Below are 23,215 nucleotides of genomic sequence, written 5' to 3' on the forward strand. Positions count from 1 at the left end.
AAGTCAAGAGTATTGATTTCTAGATGTATATTTGATTTCGGTGTACATGTCAAATCTAGTGGGAGGATAATTGTTAAGTTAATATTGCATGTTGATAGTACTGTTCGTAGGGAACAATGTTTTCAATTTGAAAATTGAAAACTTTGGGAATTGCTTCGCTATAGTAGACTTATGGGAGAGGGCATCCATACTTTGTTTCGAACCTAAAGGCTTAGATCATATAGTTTAATAGAACTTAGTCATAGATGTATATGAATATTGTGTTGAAATGGTTCAACATAGGAAATGCCATATATGGAAATATTATAGTAAGAGTTAAACATATATTAGATCCTTATATAAGATATAATGAGTTGAGTATCATACGCTTCGGATATGCAATAATATTTATTTATTCTAATTATTCAAATGCTCATAGCATTGTGAGAAAAAGTCCTAGAACTTTGTGTGACTAAATTTGTTAAACAATTATGAAAAACATTTTAAGGTTATACCAAAAGACTGGCTGCTTGTGGATAGTTAGAAGTATGATATTAATTTGGACGGAACATAGTGACATTATTCTGGATTGAGATGATTGATCAGAATTGATGGTCATATGGGAATATGGAACTGTTTCATAATGGGAGATGGTTGAAAATTCTACATGTGAGTTGGAAACTTTAATCCAAGTGAAGTGTTCCAGGAGTGTACCTTGAATTTGAACTTACATTACCATGGAATTGTTTTTAGTATCAAAGTTCCAATGAAATATTTGGTAACATCGAAGACTCTGACTTTGAGACTTTGGAATCTTGATATCATAGGAGATTAATGCATGTGAAGTTGGAATTCCATCACATCTTGGATAGTGATAAGAATTTGGAATTGTGAAATGAGCATGATTGGAATAATGTCCAGTTGATTTGTTCACAAAGGAAGGACCATAAAGAGGCATAATATGCATGTTCATAACATGGCATGAATGATGTTTAGTTCATGTGGTTAGTTTATTACTCGAAAAACTATACATCGAATAAAGTCATAATTATTATGGTGATTAAATAATAAATATTTTTTAAATTCAATAGATTTGATAACACAGTTAATTAGTTCATTATTCTGTTTAATAATTCCATTTTTTACATCCTGAATGATTTTATTATTCGAAATTCCATAGTTGTTCATACTTTTAGAAGTAAGTAGTGAATTAAGACTATCATGAATTAAATTGTAGATTGTTTATGGGGATTAAACATTGCAATAAGATTGCTACAATGTTCATGAGACTTAGAAAAATAGGGATTTTGAGTATTGGATAAACCCACGCTGATAGAATTACTTCATGGATTCTATCACGAGTAACTGTTAGATGATAATATCTTTTATTCTTAAAACAAAGATATATGCGTTGTAATTTACAATTTGGTTGTGCATTTGGTAATACGAATATACATCAGTAATACGATGTCATAAAATGTAATGTCATGCAAAATTTGGTGAGTAGAAGATAAAAGAATATTAGTCGAAGTTTATTCATTCCTTTTGCCCTAGTGGGAGAGGCGGTATCTATAGGCCCCTCGATGATTTATTTTCGAAATTTGAAGTGCTTGCCCGATCCCGGATTGAATTGATATGTTCGATTAGAAGTCTGAAATCAGTTGATATTAATCAGGAAATCGAGAAACAAAATCTTGGACTATAACATTGATTCTAATCCATTTCTCATGTCTATACGATATCTTGTAGAACAAATGAATATTTGATCATTTATCTTAGGGCCAATGTCTGATTAGATCAGAGTTCCGTAGTAGCTTTGGAAAGCACTATTTGATGCTTGATTATACTTGCAATTGTAGTTATAGACTTATCCAAGTGGGAGACTGTTGGATTAAGGTGTCTAAGCTCACAATCAACTAGTATAAACTTGAAAATAGATGCAAGGTCCTTTTGGGTTTGCTCTTATAACCAGAAATAGCTAGAAATGATATTAGGAGAGAGAAAAATAATCTGTTAATATATTATGTGATTAATATATTAATTGGAAATAGATCATTAATATGTTAATTTGTTATGTGATTAAGAAATTAACAAGATAACAATAGTTAATAAAAGCCTCCTGATAGTATATAAGAAAAATATTTGAACTGAGATTAAATTTATTATTTTAAGTTACCTAAACTATAAATTAGACCCTTGGGGCACTTAATTTTGTGGCTCTCACTTCCTAAAAGGTTGTGAACAAAATTTCTACCTCTCTCCTCTCTCTTTTCTTCATTTTAGGGTTTCTAGGGGTTTAGGTGTGAGCCATTAGAGACATTATATATATGGTGCTTTCTTTCCAAGGATTTTGAAGAAGGATTTGAATTGGTTATTTGCTATAATAATCAAAATGTATGTAAACCCAAACTCTATGTTTATTTTTATTATTATAGAGTTCCTTAAGGGTTCTTGATGCTCATACTTTATTGTCATCAATAGAGAAAACATTAATCCAAATAGGTTGCATGTGAACTTAAGAGTTAAGTATTTTTTTTTGCCTCATGCATAGTTTATATCCTATAAAACCCATAAAAGTCTTCCCATTTAAAACACCTAGCACACTTTCTTCGTAAATGGAAAAACTAAACAAAACCCTAACCTCTATATCGACAAGATTTTTCACATAAGTAACGTCAGCACTCTGACAACCATGGTGTGTGTGTTCCAGTTGCCATTTTCTATGAAATAAATTAAGCAACCGAAATTTGATTTTGACAGTGGGTAGAGGATGAAGACGAAGATGGAAGGAGGTGTTGGATTTCCTTTAAAACAACTGAAGAAAAAAATAGGTAGCCGGGATAACAAATGAAAAGAAAAAAAAAGGAAGAAGTGTATACTTCATGCCTAGTGCGGTAGGAGAAGGATATTGGTTGAAAGAGGCAAGGAGAACAGGAGACCCAAAACCCAAATCAAAATATGATTTGTTACCCCACAAATGGTTGTTTTCATTAATAGAGGTAAAGGCACAGCCGGTGGTGGAGTAAATGAGTAGTAGAAGAGGCGGTCGATGAATAAGTGAAAACTTCTAGAGGTTGGAAGCGGTGTAACCCCGATTAAGTAATCTATATATCTTATAAAGCTATCATTTTTCCTAGAACCACATGTATTTGAAACTCCCAAGGCTATTCAACTTATATTTTTACTCAAACCATATTCATTGGAAACCACATATTTAAATGAACACCACTCAAAATTCTTTTAATAATGATTAACTATTCAAAAGTTTTATAACTTATATAATATGTTTAATAAGCAATTAATGGATAATCTACTATAAAAGGTCAATCTCTTTGAGTAGAAGCATAAATACAAATCACATACGAAATTCACAAAGAAAACTAGCTTAAAGGTTTTTGTTTTGGTTTGTGTAACGCCCGCAGATCCAGGCTAGTCAATCTAGAGATAATAGAGGTCGAAAATGACTTTCCAAAAAAGGATTATTTAGAATAAATAATCTGAACCAAGTTATAGTATATGTTACAAAGGTTCTGTACATATAAAGAACGCCGAAATCCGAGTTATAACGAAAAAGTTATGACCCATCGAAGTTTAGCGGAAAACCGGCGCAACACCGAGAATCTTAAAAAGTGAATTTATGACAAAATATTTTCTAGCCTTAGAGATCCAGACGAAAGTCGTAGTATATGTTAAACTGAGAGCATGCATCAAAAGAACGTCCAAATCTGACTTTGTATGAGGAAGTTATTATTTTTCTAAGATTTAGCATAGCAGTGCACAACCCGAAATTCAAATTTTAGATCGGTCAATTTTCAGCCAAAATAATCTAAACGAGAAATGAAGATATCGTTAATAGGAGTTAAACGACAAAAAGATAGACGAAAACGGAGCTCGTATGCGAAAGATATGGACGAAGCTTAGTCTCTACTTTTCGAGCGCGACAAATTCGACACAGTTTTGTAAATCTGAGATAGTATGAGAATTAGCCAACAGGATCTAAATAAAAATTGAAGTACTCATAAATACCAACATGTGGATATAAATAACATCGAAAACGGAGCTCGTATGTTAAAGATATGGACGAAACTTAGTCTCTACTATTCAAGCGCAGCGAATTCGAATACAATTTTGTAAATCTGAGCTACAATGAGAATTAGTCGACGGGGTCTAAATGAAAGTTGTAGTACTTGTAAATACCAATGTGTGGATATATTAATAATGTAGAAAATGGAGCTCGTACACGGAAGATATGGATGAAGCTTAGGGGCTACTCTATGATAAAATCCCTATAAATAAGAGATGAACTACTCATAATTCGTTCACACCATAAGTCTTTCTTTCTCTCTCTAACTTCTCTCTAGCCTCCCTAAACCCCTCCCAAGTCTAGGGAACCTCCTTAGCACGAGAAGGAAACCCCAGAGCGCCCGACGGCTCCGAGAAGAAGAGCTTTCGGCTCAGAAATGCTGCTCCATCGATGCCCAATTTTTTTAATAAAAATTTGTTGTAAGTGAGCTATGCCTACACTATTTCTAATATAGCATTTATTTAAAATATAGTAATGTTATTAGGACCACATAATAATTATTAGGGCTATTATTATGAGTTATATAAGTGTCGTTATAATATCTTTTTAACCACTTGCGGTACGGGGAATCTGGTTTAAAGGGTCGCATAGGGTTGTTGGATTTTAGAAGTGCTATATGCCAAAATGGTCCTGCCCTCCGGTGTTTTATGTCTGTCCTCTGTCTGTACATAGTGGTTGGAAAATATTATTTAAACGCTTATAATAATAATAATAATAATAATAATAATAATAATAATAATAATAATAATAATAATAATAATATTAATGCTAACACTAATAATTAGTCACGGTAAATATTAGATTAAAATCTAGTGGTAATAATACTAGGTTTCGTCGAAGGAAATTATATTGTTAAGAAGCGAAGCGCTGTCCGATTTTGGAATCATCACTTTAACAAGTGAGTGCATAGTTACTTTCATCTTACACATACATATCAAGTATTTTATATAAATTACGTGCCATGTGTGCATATTATCTGGATACTTGCTGTCTATGTTGAATGAATGATTTTATACATGTTTTAAATGATTTAAAATATATATTTATTATATATCTACAAATATGTTGGGATAAAACATGGGTATATGAAATAGTTGATGTGTGATGAAATAAAATGATGAGAGATATGCGATGATAATTAGGTGATGATAGATAGGTGATGATGAATCGGTGATGTAGGATGAAAGATACTATAACCTTGTTCGGCAGTTTGGAGATGTAGTCATCTACCAGAGTATAGATGGCGACCACGGACTATTATAGACAACCCCGTGGAATCACCAGCAGGCTCATAAACTATAGGTGATGAATTATGAGTTCAGGCGATGTTGTAACTACGTATTTAGGCGATGATACTCTAACCCCTTACTATGAATTACGAGTTCAGACGATGTAACTACGTATTCATGCGATGATACCCTAACCCTTGTTGGGCATGTATTGAATGAGTAATCCCTGAATCAATATTGTCTATGCGATGTAGGCGATGATCCTTAGGGAGAGTCCTTAGGAACAAGCATATAAGGAAATGCGATGTAAGTAGATGAGAGGTAAATCTGATGTAGGAGATGACCCTTAGGATAACTCCTTAGGGAAGCTACTTAGGAATAAAGAAGATAATGGGGATGGGTGGTTGGTTAATTGTTTGATGATTAAACATAATAATTATATTATTGTGGGTTGAAAATCCTATGTAATCACAAAGTTTCCCAACTTGACCCACTCAGTTTACTTGTATCACAGGTAACAATGTGAAGCTACATTACACTAAGATATTAAGGAAATATAGATCACTAGTGTAAATGAATGTAAGTTCTATTTATGCTTATGTTTCTGTATTGACGATAACATCCCAAATGTTTTAAAATGAATAAAAATACATTTATTCGGAAATGCTTTGATAATGAAATTATAATGCTTTTTTTTCTGGGAACAATTTCCATAACGTTTTTATTAAAAGAAATACTCTGATTTTTATAAAACATAAACAAAATCAGTCTTTTCTGACCGTGAAAATGGGGATGTCACAGTTTGAGGGCTTTGGACCATTTTCGAGCCATGTTATTATATTAAAATTTTTAATTTGTAAGTTTTGTTATATATATATATATATATATATATATATATATATATATATATATATATATATATATATATATATATATATATATATATATTGGTTTAAGTATTCTTTTAATTCAATCATTGTTGTCGTGGTTGAAATTTAAATGTAATTAGATTAGATTCATATTATCAATCATATATTATGGAATATATATATATATATATATATATATATATATATATATATATATATATATATATATATATATATATATATATATATATATATATATTTGTGTTGGTTCAAAGAAATAATTAATTAAAAATCATAGATATGTCTTATTATTCATTTAAGCCTCTTTTAAAATATAAATTTTCTATCTTATTACTTTATATCTTATTATATATCTAACATTTTTTAATTATAATAATAAGTGTTTTTTAAAAATTTTCTTTCACTTGATAAAGACTAATAGGAGTAGATAAGGGTACAACTTATAAAAATCTTAATGACTTCAGAATTTAAAAATAATTCCAAAAAAAAAAAAATGAAATGAAGTGGGCCCATCGTGATTTCCATGACCAAAAACGAAAGCTAATTTTTTTTTTTTTTTCTTAGCCCCCCAACATAACCCATTACACTCAACAATTACTATTAAATAATAATAAAACACAAAAATTAATTGGGTGGTATCTTGCACAAAAACTTTATTCAATTTCAAACCAATCACATATAAAGTACAAAAACATGAAACGAAGATCTTGGTAAGAAATTTTACGGCCATAAACACATTACAGTGGAAAAAAAACATCGCTGCATAAAACAACCTTAACGCAACAAACTTGAAGCAATTTGTTTTATAATTTTAGATATACTTTTTCTTAAACCTTTTGGTAAAACTTTATAAAAGATTTATTTCCCAACCTTCATTTGATTTAAATAAATTAGAACTTGGACTAAAATGGATCGTGCTATTTTGGGTGGAGGATAACAATTGAATTTCTCCTCTCAACAACCCCAGTTATGTTTTATTTATTATTAATAATTAATAATGGTTTCCTTAAACACATATTTATATTCATGGAGCAAAAAAAGAACTTCAGCCCAAATACTATCATCTTGTTCAATTTTCTGACAATTGAACTACTTCCGGTTAAACAATGTCGATGAAAACTTTTGTTCATTAAAAAAAAAAAGATTTAAAAAATGAGAATGTAAATAGAAAATTCAATATATATTGTGCCTCTCATACCACTTGTCAGTATAATACTATAAACCATAGATGGAACCATATTATTGAATCATCAAGATATAAAAGAAATACATACTTTTTGTTTATTGATCAATTGTGACGTCTTCTTGATGTGGAAATTGCTCGACAAAGTAAAACTTGTGTAGTGGTCTTCTTTAACAAAGACTCTTAGCATTTCTTCAAGCAATCTATGTTGATGAGATCAATGATTATGCAAGAGATTTATGTGTATTCGTCAAAATGTGAAAGTGATTCGTACACAAAAGTTTTTTTTTTTTGTCAAACACAATAATTTATGCATTTATATAGTTGTATTATACAACATTTTAAATTACTAATTTTTATATATAAAGAAAAATTGTTATATACAGATCAACTCCTTTGTCTGTCAAATGTTGGGAACCATCCACTATTTATACATAAACTAGATGAATTCTCGTACGTTGCGCAACGAAGATTAAAAGTATATTGTTAAAATATTGAAAAATATATGTTTAAAATGGTTGTGTTGTTGACATTAACTTTGAGATAATATTTTTACACTTATGCAATCATTTTCTAATTTCAATAATGATGTTCATTTAAAATACAATTTATTTGTAGGTAAATGTAATTTATAATTTGACGTTATTATCATTTAAAATTATTATTAATTAGTTTTAAACCACTTATTATTAATAATAAGTTAAAGAAGATATTTAACAAACACTTAATATTATTATTAAAATGCAAAACATACACTAAATAATAAAATGATAAAACAGACAATTTGCATTTTAAAAGAGACTTGCATGGATAATATGACATATCCATGTAATTTGATTTTATTTTTTATAATTATTGCATTTTAATTTTAAAACCACTTGTTATTATTAACATGTGAATGAAACTTTTATAAAACATTTATTGTTATAATAAAAATGTTAAACATATACTAAAATATAAAGTGATAAGATAGATAATTTGTATTTTAACAAATACTTACATGGATAATATGGATAATATGATATATCCATGATTTTTAATTAATTATTATTTTGAAGAAACATGAATATACAAACATGTATACAATAGTTAATTAAATATTATATATATATATATATATATATATATATATATATATATATATATATATATAATCTTTATTATTTTGAACAATAATATTCATTAACATCAACCCACATTCATCATTAATAAAATTAAATATAATTATATATTTAACATTATTCTTAACAATTATTATTGATTAATTACATTTTTACTTATGCCATCATTTTCTAATTTCAATAATGATGCTCATTTAAAATACAATTTATTTGTAGCTAAATATAATTTATAATTTGTTGTTATTATCATTTAAAATTGTTATTCATTAGTTTTAAACAACTTATTATTAATAATAAGTTAAAGAATACATTTAATAAATACTTAATATTATTATTAAAACGTGAAACATACACTAAATAATAAAGTGATAAGATAATCAAATTGCATTTCAAAAGAGACTTGCATGGATAATATGACATATCCATGTAATTTGATTTTATTGTTTATAATTATTGTTTTTTAATTTTAAAATCACTTGTTATTATAAATATATGAAAGAAACTTTTATAAAACATTTATTGTTATAATTAAAATGTTAAACATATACTAAAATATAAAATGATAAGATAGATAATTTGTATTTTAAAAAAAGCTTACATGGATAATATGGATAATATGATATATCCATAATTTTAATTAATTATTATTTTGAAGAAACATGAACGTACAAACATGTATACAATATATATATATATATATATATATATATATATATATATATATATATATATATATATATATATATATATATATAATCCCTATTACTTAGAATAATAATATTCATTGACATCAACCCATATTCCTCATTAATAGAATTAAATATAATTATATATTTAGCATTATTCTTAACAATTATTGTTGATTAATTATATTTTTACTTATTCCATCATTTTCTAATTTCAATAATGATGTTCATTTAAAATACAATTTATATTTAGCTAAATGTAATTTATAATTTGCTATTATTATCATTTAAAATTGTTATTCATTAGTTTTAAACCACTTATTATTAATAGTAAGTTAAATAATACATTTAATAAACACTTAATATTATTATTAAAATGCAAAACATACACTTAATAATAAAGTGATAAGATACAATTTGCATTTCAAAATATACTTACATGGATAATATGAAATATCCATGTAATTTGATTTTATTATTCATAATTATTGCTTTTTAATTTTAAAACCACTTGTTATTATTAGTATGTGAAAGAAACTTTTATAATTCATTTATAAAACATTTATAGTTATAATTAAAATATTAAACATATACTAAAATATAAAGTGATAAGATAGACAATTTGTATTTTAAAAAAGGCTTACATAGATAATATGAATAATATGACATATCCATGATTTTTAATTAATTATTGTTTTGAAGAAAAATGAAAATACAAACATGTAAACAATATTTAATTAAATATTATATATATATATATATATATATATATATATATATATATATATATATATATATATATATATATATAATCTCTATTATTTCGAATAATAATATTCATTGACATCAACCTACATTACTCATTAATAGAATTAAATATGATTATATATTTAGTATTATTTTTAACAATTATTATTGATTAATTATATTTTTACTTATGCCATCATTTTCTAATTTTAATAACGATGTTCATTTAAAATACAAATTATTTGTAGCTAAATGTAATTTATTATTTGATGTTATTATCATTTAAAATTGTTATTCATTAGTTTTAAAACCACTTATTATTAATAATAATTTAAAGAAGAAATTTAATAAACACTTAATATTATTATTAAAATGCGAAACATACACTAAATAATAAAATGATAAGATCGATAATTTGCATTTTAATAGAGACTTGCATGGATAAGAGACTTTTGAGTGATATTCATTAAAATAGGCGATTTCAAATGCATGAGGTGTTTGCAAATTTTGATAGAGGTTTTAAATGCATGAGGTTCAAGAAAAAAAATACTAGTTTTATAAGTATGTATGATATTAGAGTAGTCATTAAACTCTAATTTATAAAACTAATTAAATGACAATGAATAGCCTTTTATAACATATCAACTATATAATGCACATTTAATAGAATATTAATTTTTAATATATTTTATGAATAATCAGATATTAAAAATTACTAACACTACCATATGTTCATCAAAATATAATATATCTCCAAAACATCACCCTCACCATTTTATCCAACACTCACCTTCTCTAAGTAGCTCTCTTCATTAATACTGTTATACGTGTATATTAAATATTTATAAATAAACTTATAAAAACCAGATAATCAAACTCAATTTAAATATATCATTATTAATATGTTATAGTCCATTTTAGACAAGTTACCAGATTTTAGGGTTGCCATGATACCACATTTTAGGGATGCCATGATACCAAATGAGAATTGTGAAGGTTTTAAGGTCTTGAATTCCCAAACTTTCATAAAGTGGAACATCTTTATTTGGTCGCATATCAACATTAAAGATTTTGTCGGGGATGTTTTTCAATTTTGTTTCTAAAGGGAGGTCGAATAGCTAATTTAATAAACCGAATAAGAATTTCGAAGTTCGGGTGAGAACCCATTATAGTTACTTATTGATAAGTTATGACATAAAATAGCCCATTAACTAATTCAAATATTCAATAAATATTAGAAAGGAAAATAAAAAAATAAAAAAAAAAGATAAATGTGCTTATATTGATTTTTTGACATTAAGTAACCCAAAAATTTCTAGTTTAAATAAAATTATATATATATATATATATATATATATATATATATATATATATATATATATATATATATATATATATATATATATATATATATATATATATATATATATAAACACGATTTTAAACTTCAACCCCAATTTCATTTACTTTCAAAATTTTTGATATTTCACTATAATCTTTCTCTTAAATCACATCTTTTTGTTAAACACCTACTAAGGCTTTATATATTGTACAATAAAATGTATAATTTATAAAAATCATGTAATTGAATCAAGTTAGAAGTTAAATTATAAGCACATTGGATAAGTAAAATATATTATATGATACAAAACGACGTAGTATGGTTTGTTCGGTATCTAAACTTATATACCTTTAATGGTATATTCACTTTTCCCATATATATATATATATATATATATATATATATATATATATATATATATATATATATATATATATATATATATATATATATACATTGTGTTCTAACTATCTATTGTATATATGTAGGATTGATTGTACACCAATCATTTTTGTTATTTTAAAAAAGTAATTATTAATTTATTAAAATAATTCAAATGATTGGTCAAGAATTAATCATACATACACACAATAAATAGTAGAAACATTTGAACCTAACTCTCTCTCTCTCTCTCTCTCTCTCTCTCTTTCTCTTTTTACATATATATATATATATATATATATATATATATAGGGAGAGAGAGAGTGAGTGAGTGAGAGAGAGAAAGAGAGTTAGGTTCAAATGTTTCTACTATTTATGATTGATTCTGGGCCAATATATATATATATATATATATATATATATATATATATATATATATATGTGTGTGTGTGTGTGTGTAAGACCTATGTATTAAATGGATTAATTAATATATATATATATATATATATATATATATATATATATATATATATGTATATATATATATATAAATGTCTAAATATTTAAGAACTTTGGATTTATAAGAAAATAAGAAAAAATAATGAATTATTAAAATTGGTTTTTTATCTTTTAAATTTGAATAAATAAACAAAATAAATTAATGTCCTTTATTTTGAAAATTTTGAAATAAAAAGTTAAGATGATTATTGAAATTGATATTCATTTATTACTATATTTATTGTAATTATAACATTAAAGTATTATCTGGAATTTTATCCAAATATAAAAACCCATAAAATGACATTTGGATTGATTGTGTTCTGACTATCTATTGTCTACATATAGGATTGATTGTGGACCAATTATTTTAATTATTTAAAAAAAAGTAATTAATGAATATTACATGTTGAAAATATAATGAGTATTAATTAAATATATTGGGTTTTATACAAACAATCCTATGTGTGCATGCGACTCTAATTGGATCTATGTTTTCACTATTAGTTATAAATATTTATGAGCACAAAAAGAAACCTGGCATGCTACTACTATTTTCGAAATCTACATAGAAGAATAGAATGCATACCTTTTGTTGTTATATAGTAATAACAACTAGTTCCTTGAATCTCCTTAGCTTTGAAAGCAAGTACCACAAGTGTAGTACCTCTAATGGCTCACAAACACCAAGAGCAAGAAGATGACTTAGGAGAAGAGGAAAGGCACCCAAAAACATCTAGAAACCCTAAGGAAACTCTTAGCCACGTTTTTGGTGCTCTAGGGGTCCTTAAATAGTGAGGCCATTAGGGTTATCAAACAAGGAAACCCTAATTTGACTGCCCATGTACTCCCTCCTTAGAGGCCTTGGATGATTTCTAATTGGTTTCCCCATAAAATTCGTCCACCCCTCTAATATGGAGTCCATTACCCCAATATTCAACTATCACACAATTGATAATTCTAGTCCTCTTTATTTAATTAATGTCTTTTAGCCATAAAATTAATTCTTATTAATTCTTGACTATTATTAATTAAACAATATGATTTCTCTTTTAATATATTATTCATATAATATACTAATAAATCATAATTAATCCTCTTTCTCCATAAATCATCCTATCAAGTTGCTTTGGTGAAGGCAACCCAAAAGGACCATGCACAATCGGGTCAAGTACATACCAAAATAGTTATGGACTTAGACACTAATACAACAGTCTCCCACTTGGATAAGTCTAATAACTATTTTGCGTATGACTTCAGATCCTGATTAGCAATCTGTAGCTTTCAAAATCCGTTGTCAAATCTGATCTTATCAGAAGCGTGTCCTTTAGATAAGGGATTATATAATCCTCCATTATTAAGATATCGTACAGACATAAGACATGAATTTGAATCATTCTCTCTATATTGTTTCCCGACTTCCGATTTATGACGACTGACAACAGACTACAATTGAACACATCAACTTAGTCTCGGCTTGGCCAAGCGCTTAGGTGTCATCACTAAATCATCGAGAGACCCGCAGATATCGCTTTTATCCCATTTTGGGTAAAAGGAATGGATAAACTTCGACTCATATGCTGACTTACATTCACTCATTGAATCACACACAACAATAAGTTTTATAGCACCAAGTTACTGGTGTGTTTACTTATCATCAATATGCAACCGACCAGCAAATAACAACTCATACATCTCGGTTTCAAGAATATACAATATTATCGACTCACAATCACTCGTGATAAAATCTATAAAGTGATTCTTGTGAGCGTGGGATTAATCTAATGCTCAAAATCATATTCATAAGCACTCATGAACGTTGCAGCAAACCTTTGCTATGTCTAATACACTTTAGACAATCTACAAACCAATTCATGATAATCTTCATTCATACCTGCTTCCAACATATGAACGATTGTGGACCATTCGAATAATTTGATTATTCTTAAATAATTGATTATTCAGGAAGTCAAAACATACAAAGTGAAAGACAAGAATAATACTAATCCTATATGGTCCCAAATCTTTGAGTATAAATAAAACACATTTTATTTATCACCATATCGATTAGTCATTATATATTGTTTCGGTTAATTAACTTATTACTTAAATTATTACTACAATTGTCCCATGCTCTTAGCATGCACACAATGTTTACCTATGGTCCTTACTTTGTGAAATAGATCAAATGAACACATTTTCAATCATCCTCATTTCACAACTCCCAATCCTTATCACAAGGGTAAGAATATCAAATTCTTGCCACTTATAGAATATGTTATATTCTAACGTTTTATGCAATGATCCTTTCGTAATGTCACTTCACTAAAGTCACAAAGACTATTGCCAATGAAATTACAAAGTCCTCTATTGGATATTGTTGCAAGACAATTCCATTGATACGAAGTTTCATATTCAAGGTACATTCCTTTGAATATCCTTCTGCATAAAAGTTTCTAATCTAGACATATAGATTCTTAACATCCAGCTCCCAATATGGAAACATTTCCACATTTGCCATATGACAACTCATTATCAAATCTTGTAATAATAATGTCAGTATGGTCCATCCACTACTATACTTCTAACTATTCACAAGCAACCAATCCTTGGCGAACCTTAGATTGTCCTTTGATAGTTGTTTAATAAACTTAGTCATGTTCGGTTCTAGTCCTTTTTCCTTCATAATGCTCTAGGCATTTGGAAACTTTAGAACAGTCAATTATTACAGCATATGCGATCGATCCTATACTCAAAGCGTATGGAACACGAAGCATAATGTCTTACATAAAGACGTGATACTTTATCATTCTTTTGCCATAATATTTCTATTTGTCATGTTCTCAAAACTCGAATTAAGAAAAGGGATGCCGTAATCATAATCGAATTTTAAGAATGCAATTCATATATTTGACTAAATTTGATTAAAATTTCTTGATCTAAGCTCTTAGATTTCAAAACGAAGTACAAAATTCTCTCCCTTAATTATAGGAAAACAACTTTTCAACCCTTGAAACTATGCAAATTAAAACACTTGTTTTCTATAATTAATATTGCTAACTTGCAACTTACCATATTTATCATGCTCCCACTAACATGATTATTATATTTATACCAGCATAACACTCATGCTCCCACTAGCCTTGACATGTATTCAAAAAACAGTTGAACTTCTAGAAAACAATGCTTATTGAGTTTCTTAAGTTCATATTTCTAATACTAAGATGCCTCGACAAGACTTTATCTAAGCTTCTCAACCTCATACACCTTTTCTTAGATAACTCATGTGTGTGTCTAAACCATTCTAGAGCTTATAACAATAAGTCTAAAATGTTCAGACCCATTTTCCATTTCCCACAATTCTAACTATGAAGAGGGATGCTGTAATCATAGTTGAATTTGAGAAACCCGAATTACATAATGCTATCTTCAAAATCTCTCTTAGTGAAAGCATTTCCTCATAATCATTATCATGAAGAAGAGAAACCTTATTACACTTAGATTTTATTGTGTATGTGCTATTATCCAGTTGAATTTGTCATAACCATAATCACAAGATAATGTTAGTGACAAATCCAAACTCTAATGGACAAAACTTGTTCTTCTTAATATCTTGCCATTAAGGGTCCTACCATTGCTTCCAAGTTATTGAGCAGCTCACCCCTATAATTCAATGTACTTTCCATTGATCAAAGTGCCTTGCCCCTATGCAATCTATTGAGAACTCATATAACTCACATGTATAGTTGACTAAACTGGAATGGCACAGAAACAAGTATATTTCAACACGATAGGTTACGGACCTCAAGTCGTGTGCTAGTGATTGTTGATTAGGTTTATTCTTGATTAGCTCTTGAAAACTTTTCAAGATCATTAAAACTCCCACTGACCTCTTGACATATATGATTCGCTTGTCAGAAAACTTTTCTAGACAAAACAAATATTCAAGAGTTAGTGTAGTTCTTATCAAGACAAAAAACTTTACATAATTGGTCCTAGTTGGTCTTTGTCTTTTCCAAGACAACACAACTTACCAATTTCAAATGTGAAAGAATAAGAAAACTTTTCCAAATTCCACATTTTTTAAGTGTTATAAACCTTCTTAATACTTGTCACTCAATTAATAATCTTGGAGTACAACTCTAAGACTTGATATTAGAATGAAGTATGATTGACTTCTTGATTTAACCATTTCCACAATTCTCGATTCCTTTTCTTAGACATACAAATGCACCAAGACTTACTTAGAGGATCAATTGAGATATGGTTCTTAATCATTAAGACTTATCATAAAACACAATAAAAGGTACTCTCCCTTCTTCTTAGAATACATAAACTTTTATCTTTCTGCCTACTTGATTCTTCTTTATCTGTTCTACTATTCATTGAAACTCTTTCAATCAACTCAGAATTACACTTAATCTTATAAGTATAATCATATTTACTAAACTTTTAGTAAATCATGATGAATATCTTATCTCTCTTTGTGGTGGATTTGATCAACGCACAACCTAGTGTACTCGATCTCCTAGTCCTTCATTTGACACTTTGTCAAAGAATTTGTCTAATTTCCAAATATAAAAGTTTTCATTCATCACGCAACCAAGTTGTATGATTCCAAGTTTCTGTCCAATTGAAACTTGGATGATGAAAAACTCTCCGTATTTGGTAAATTCTTGACATCTCCACAAATAACATAATTAAGAATCAAATCCATTATTTCTAATAATAGAAACCTTCAAACATCAATTTTTCATACATGCCATTGCAAGGATAAATAAATAAGATAAAATCAAATTCTATTTTATTGCAGAAAAATTTGTCCTTACAATGCAATTCAATTGAAAAACTATGTTATTACATATTCTTAGCAATCTATTTTAACTCCAAGTAGTAGCTCAAGAATCTAATCTTCAAGCAATGCGATTGAAATCCATTTCTTCACGATTAGATTCAACTCACTTCTTCCCTTAAGATTCCTCTATTTTCTTCGATCCTACAAAACATAAATATGTAATCTTATCACATCATGTATTAAGAATCTAGAATAGGAACTTAAAAGAGTTAGTTAATGGTTTTTACCTGAAGTAGAGCGATATGTCTTGACTCTCACATCTCTTAGATCTCTCAGGTAAATAGGGCAGCTTCGTCTCCAATGCCCTTTCTTTTAGCAATAAAAGAAAATGGACTCTTTTGCAATGGCACAAGGAAGTATCTTAGAGTTTATATTTTCTAGATTTTCAATATCACCATTTTCAATGTCCATTGAAGTTTGGGATTTTGATTCACCAGACAAATTTGGTTGACTAGCACGCCAAATCATTGTTGATTCAGCAGCTATAAGCAAATAGGTGAGATCAATGAGGGTCACGTCATGATCCATAATATAGTACTCTCTAACAAACTCACTAGATGATTCAGGAAGCGACTAAAGAACCCGGTTAACAATCAACTCACCTGAAATCTCGACACCCAACATCCTTAACCTATCAATGTGTGACTTCATCTCTAAGATGTGTGCACACACAAGGTTCTCATCTTTGTGTTTACTTGCCAAAAGGGATTGAGTGATCTTGAACTTTTCAAGCCTTCGAACTTGTAGGTTAGGGAGAATAATTGGAGGAGGTGGAGGAAGTGAAGCATGATTTCTTGTTCCTTGATCATATCGTGGAACATCATCTTCATTTAGAAAGCTTGTTTCATGGAATTTGGGAAGACCATGATTGTCATAACTAGACATCTACAAAATGGGAGAAGATTCAATTTAAGTTGATTAGAATCCTTGATGTAACACCCAAATGAAACATCGAGGCTAGGATCCAACACAATACTCTGCAACCTAGAAGAGGGATGCCGTAATCTAATTGCAGAATATTTGAAGGTAGGTAAATGACGATTTACCAATTTCCACCGTGAAAAACGAAAAGGAAATTTAAGTTTTAAATGAATTGAAACTCCTAGATCTTTTTGAGATTCATTTAACTTTTCAATGGCATGTTTAATCTCGATTATTCCCTTCTATTTATGACTGGGATGCCGAGGATCACAAATAAGGTGTGAATAACCATACGAATCTACGTGGTGCACTCAATGCTACTATCACCTAATCAATGTGTCGGTTAGCTACACATGCTCCATTGATCTATGATAAACATCAAGCCACCCTTCGCCACCAATGTTAATCCCAAATTAGTGTGTCGGTTAACCACGCACGCTCCACTAACGTTTGACAAGGGTATGAAGTGTGATTCCATGGATTAGCATACAATTTCACATTTTTCCTAAAGTAACTATGATTTGGGAATTTGTAAAAGCATTTAGTTACTTGTATTTCATTATACTTATAATGGAAGGTTTCTTTCCAATCCTACCCGTTCGGCTAACGACCCTCCACTAGTCAAGAATGCGGTGGGTAAGAGTGGATACCCATTTAATTGCCATTTTATAAGCAATTTCCTTAAACACCCCTTATAGACCAGCTTTGTGATTGAGGCCTACTAACGGTAAGACTCACTCTTTACTCATACATATATATAATAATAGACTTTTAATGTTACATATAGTATAAGGGTGTATTGTATACTTTTAAAATACTAGGGTTTTAATCATATTTAACTTTTTCAAAAATTAGAACTTTTTAATTTTAAACTCTTAAATATTAAAATATTGATTTATTGAATTTATTGTTTGATTAGGTGAAAGCAACTTGTTTTATTGAATTGATTGTTTGATTAGGTGAAATTGATATGTTTTATTTAATTTATTGTTTGATTAGGTGAAAGCAACTTGTTTTATTGAAGTCATTGTTTGATTAGGTGTAATTGTTATGTTTTTATTGAACTTATTGTTTGATTAGGTGAAAGCAAGTTGTTATATTGAAGTCATTGTTATGTTTTTATAGGTTAAACTAAGTGGTTTTTTTTTTACCAAAAGATAAAGACCTAATCCTAATGAAAGTGGTGAAGAATGTTCCCAAATACCAATCACCAATCAATCAATTCCTTCCGTTTCTAATCCTAATGCAACTCCACAAACACCAATTACCAATCAATCAATCCCTTCGGTTTCTAATGCAACTCCACAAACACAATGCTCTAACCAACCTAATGATAATGTTGACTTGAAGGATCTTCCAAAGGACCCGACGGATAGGCCATTGATTACAAGTTACAAACCAAATATAAGAGATGATGTAAGAAGAGAATATTTGCTTCAAGGACCGTGTTAAGTAAGGGCACATAAGTTTCCTAAAAAAAAAATAGGTAATAGATTTAGAAGATTCGTTCCTTCATGGTTTGATGACTTTGATTGGTTGGAATATAGTGTGAAAAAGGATAGTGCATATTGTTTATATTGTTAATTGTGTGGGGACCTCATGGGAAAAAAAGGAGGAAGAGATGCATTTGTTTCCCAAGGTTTTGATACTTGGAATAAAAAAGATGCATTTCGGACTCATGTGGGTGGTATTGATAGTTTTCACAACAAAGCAAAAGAAAAGTGTGAGTTTTTACTGAGGGAAAAAACAAGCTATCAATGTAGTCTTGAGGAGGCAAACCGAAGCAGAGTATCATAAATATAAAGCTCGATTACGTGTTTCTATTATTGTTGTTAGACTTTTACTGAAAACCGGTTTACCGTTTCGTGGTCATGATGAGCCGGTTAACTCGGAAAATAGAGGGCTATACATTGAAGTGATAAAAGCCATGCGAGAGACTAGTGAAGATATTTTCAACAAAACTTTAGAAAATGCTCCAAAAAACAATCAACTCATTTCCCCTAAAATTTAAAAAGAACTTGTGCAATGTTTTGCACAAGAAGTACTTTTGAATATTCGTGAAGAGATTGGTCAAGATGTCTTTGCTTTACTAGTTGATGAATCTAGTGATGTTTCAAAAAAGGAACAAATGGCTATTGTTTTGCGTTATGTCGATAGTCTTGGCTTTATGAAAGAAAGATTCATAGGTCTAGTGCACGTGAAGGATACATCTTCTTTGACACCCAAAAACACCATAAATGAAGTACTTACAAGTAATAAGTTGAGTTTTAGTCAGGTAATTTATTCTTTACTTTTTTGTTATTTCAATTTAATTTATATATATATATATATATATATATATATATATATATATATATATATATATATATATATATATATATATATATATATATATACTAATTGTTTTAAATTTTAATAGATAAGAGGACAAGGTTATGATGGGGCTAGCAATATGCGAGGGGAATTCAATGGTTTGAAAGCTTTGATATTACAAGAGAATGACATGGATTTTTATGTACATTGCTTTGCATACCAACTTCAATTAGTAGTTGTGGCTATAGCAAAGAAGCATGATGGTGTTAGTGACTTTTTTGAGCAAATTTCGTTGGTGGTTAATGTAGTTTGTGCATCGTGTAAAAGAAAAGACTTACTACGAGAGCAAGCAAGAGAAAGGGTGCAAAAAGGCTTGTGTAGTGGTGAACTTGAAATCGGAAGAGGGTTAAATCAAGAGACTACACTTGTTCGATCAGGAGAAATAAGATGGGGACATTTCAACACACTCACAAGTTTGATGAAGTTATTTGCAGATGTTCTTGTAGTTTTAGATTTTGTGAAAGAGGAGGGAGGGTCATTGGAAAACTGTCAACAAGCATCTGGAATCTTAGCGTATTTTAAATCATATGAGTTCGTGTTTTACTTACATATGATGTATGACATTTTACACCTCACGGGTACATTGTCACAGCAACTTCAAATAAAAGATCTAGACATTTTAGAAGCGGCTTCGATGGTTAGAGGGACAATGGAGGCATTGCAATCTTTTAGAAACATAGGGTTTGCTAGCATTTTGCCAAAAGTATCCTCTTTTTGTGAAACACACGAAATTGATACTTTGGATATGGAAGAGTTCTATATTGGTGCGAGAAGCTGTAGGACTACAAAGACTAATAGGTTTCATTTTGAGGTTGAAATCTTCAACACGGTGGTAGATATGCAACTTACAGAATATCGGGATCGATTTAGTGAAACAAGCACCCAATTACTAGAATACACGGGTGCTTTGAGCCCTTGTGATTCATTTGCACAATTTGACAAATCAAAGTTATTCAAGTTGGGTAAGCTATACAAGTATGACTTTGATGATTCAGATATGATAGACCTTGACGGACAACTTAAGATATTTTATCACTTTTGCATCAAAGATGAGCGCTTCGCTAGTTTGAAAGGAATTTCCGATCTTTCTCGTTTGATGGTTAGTACGGGGAAGCATCAATCTTATCCTTTGTTTTATAAGCTATTCAAGTTGGCTTTGATATTACCCGTAGCAACCGCACGTGTAGAAAGATGTTTTTCAAAGATGAAGCTCTTGAAGAGCGACTTGCGTAACAAAATTGGCGATGAATTTTTGAACAACTTATTGCTGCGTAATGTCGAGACCGAAGCACTTGCGAAAGTTGAGAATGAAAAAGTAATGGAGCGGTTTCAAAAGATGTCTGCACGAAGAGGACAAAATTAAATTCTACTATATCGTTGTTATATTATGTTTAACCAGAAAAAAAAATTGTATTAAATGAATAGATGTTTTATATTATGTTTGACCGGATTTTTTTTAATGTTTTATATTATGTGTGATGGGAAAAAATATTGTGCAACTCCTATTACTAATTCCTGCGTCCGCCCCTGGTAGTACCTCTAATGGCTCACAAACACCAAGAGCAAGAGGATGACTTAGGAGAAGAGGAGAGGCACCCAAAAACGTCTAGAAACCCTAAGGAAACTCTTGGCCACATTTTTGGTGCTCTAAGGGTCCTTAAATAGTGAGGCTATTAGGGTTATCAAACAAGGAAACCTTAATTTGACTGCTTAGGCCCTAAGCAGCCCATGTACTCCCTCCTTAGAGGCCTTGGACGATTTCTAATGAGTTTCCACATAAAATTCGTCCACCCCTCTAATATGGAGTCCATTACCCCAATATTCAACTATCACACAATTGACAATTCCAGTCCCCTTTATTTAATTAATGTCTTTTAGCCACAAAATTAATTCTTATTAATTCTTCACTATTATTAATTAAACAATATGATTTCTCTTTTAATATATTATTCATATAATATATTAATAAATCATAATTAATCCTCTTTCTCCATAAATTATCCTATCAAGTTGCTTTGGTGAAGGCAATCCAAAAGGACCGTGCACAATCGGGTCAAGTACATACCAAAATAGTTATAGACTTAGACACTAATACAACAAAATCTTCAGCATTTAATATGCATTAATTATTTTATTAAAATAATTAAAATGATTGGTCCATAATCAATCAAACATACACCCAATAGATAGTAGAAACATTTAAACATGACTCTCTCTCTCTCTCTCTCTCTATATATATATATATATATATATATATATATATATATATATATATATATATGTGTGTGTGTGTGTGGGGGGGGGGGGGGGGGGAGGGGGGGATGTATGTATGATCCATGTATTATATGGATTAATTAAAAAATTAAATATAAAAGTCTAAATATTTAAGAACTTTGGATTTATAAGAAAATAAGAAAAATAATGAATTATTAAAATTCATTTTTTTTATCTTTTAAATTTAATTAAATAAACAAAATAAATTAATGAGTTTTAATTTTAAAATTTTGAAATAAAATGGAAAGACTATTAATGAAATTGATATTCATTTATTACTATATTTATTATAATTATAACATTAAAATATTATGTGGAATTTATCAAGATATAAAAACCAATAAAATGATATGTGGAAAATAAATTAATTCAAAATAATCACAAAATGATATTTGATAAATTGAATGAGAATATGATATAAGATAATAATAAAATAGAAAAAGAAAACCCCTTCATTCTTAGAGTTAGGGATGTCAACGGGACCAAATGGGAGCGGGAATAGTTGCCCCCGCTCCCGCCCCCGAAATCAATTGTTGCCCCCGCTCCCGGTCCCGCCCCCGGCTCCCCCGTTTACATAGCCCCCGGTCCCGCTCCCGGTTACCTCCATCACCCCCAGTCCCGCCCCCGTTCCCCCGATTTCCCCGCTTAAAAT

General features: G+C 29.3%; 1 protein-coding gene across 1 annotated transcript in view; it reads left to right on the forward strand.

Annotated features, from left to right (window-relative positions):
- The window catches only part of LOC145046331 (uncharacterized), a 125,775-nt gene extending 104,123 nt beyond the window's left edge, over window positions 1-21,652 (forward strand). The window contains exons 3-4 of the mRNA XM_078994616.1: window positions 19,956-20,191; window positions 20,336-21,652. Coding sequence (XP_078850742.1) covers window positions 19,956-20,191; window positions 20,336-21,652 — 1,553 coding nt within the window. The remainder of the gene's footprint in view (window positions 1-19,955; window positions 20,192-20,335) is intronic.
- Window positions 21,653-23,215: the final 1,563 nt, after the last annotated feature.

The sequence above is a fragment of the Lactuca saligna genome, chromosome 5, assembly GCF_052625555.1.
Source record: "Lactuca saligna cultivar CGN05327 chromosome 5, ASM5262555v1, whole genome shotgun sequence".
Lineage (NCBI taxonomy): Eukaryota > Viridiplantae > Streptophyta > Magnoliopsida > Asterales > Asteraceae > Lactuca > Lactuca saligna.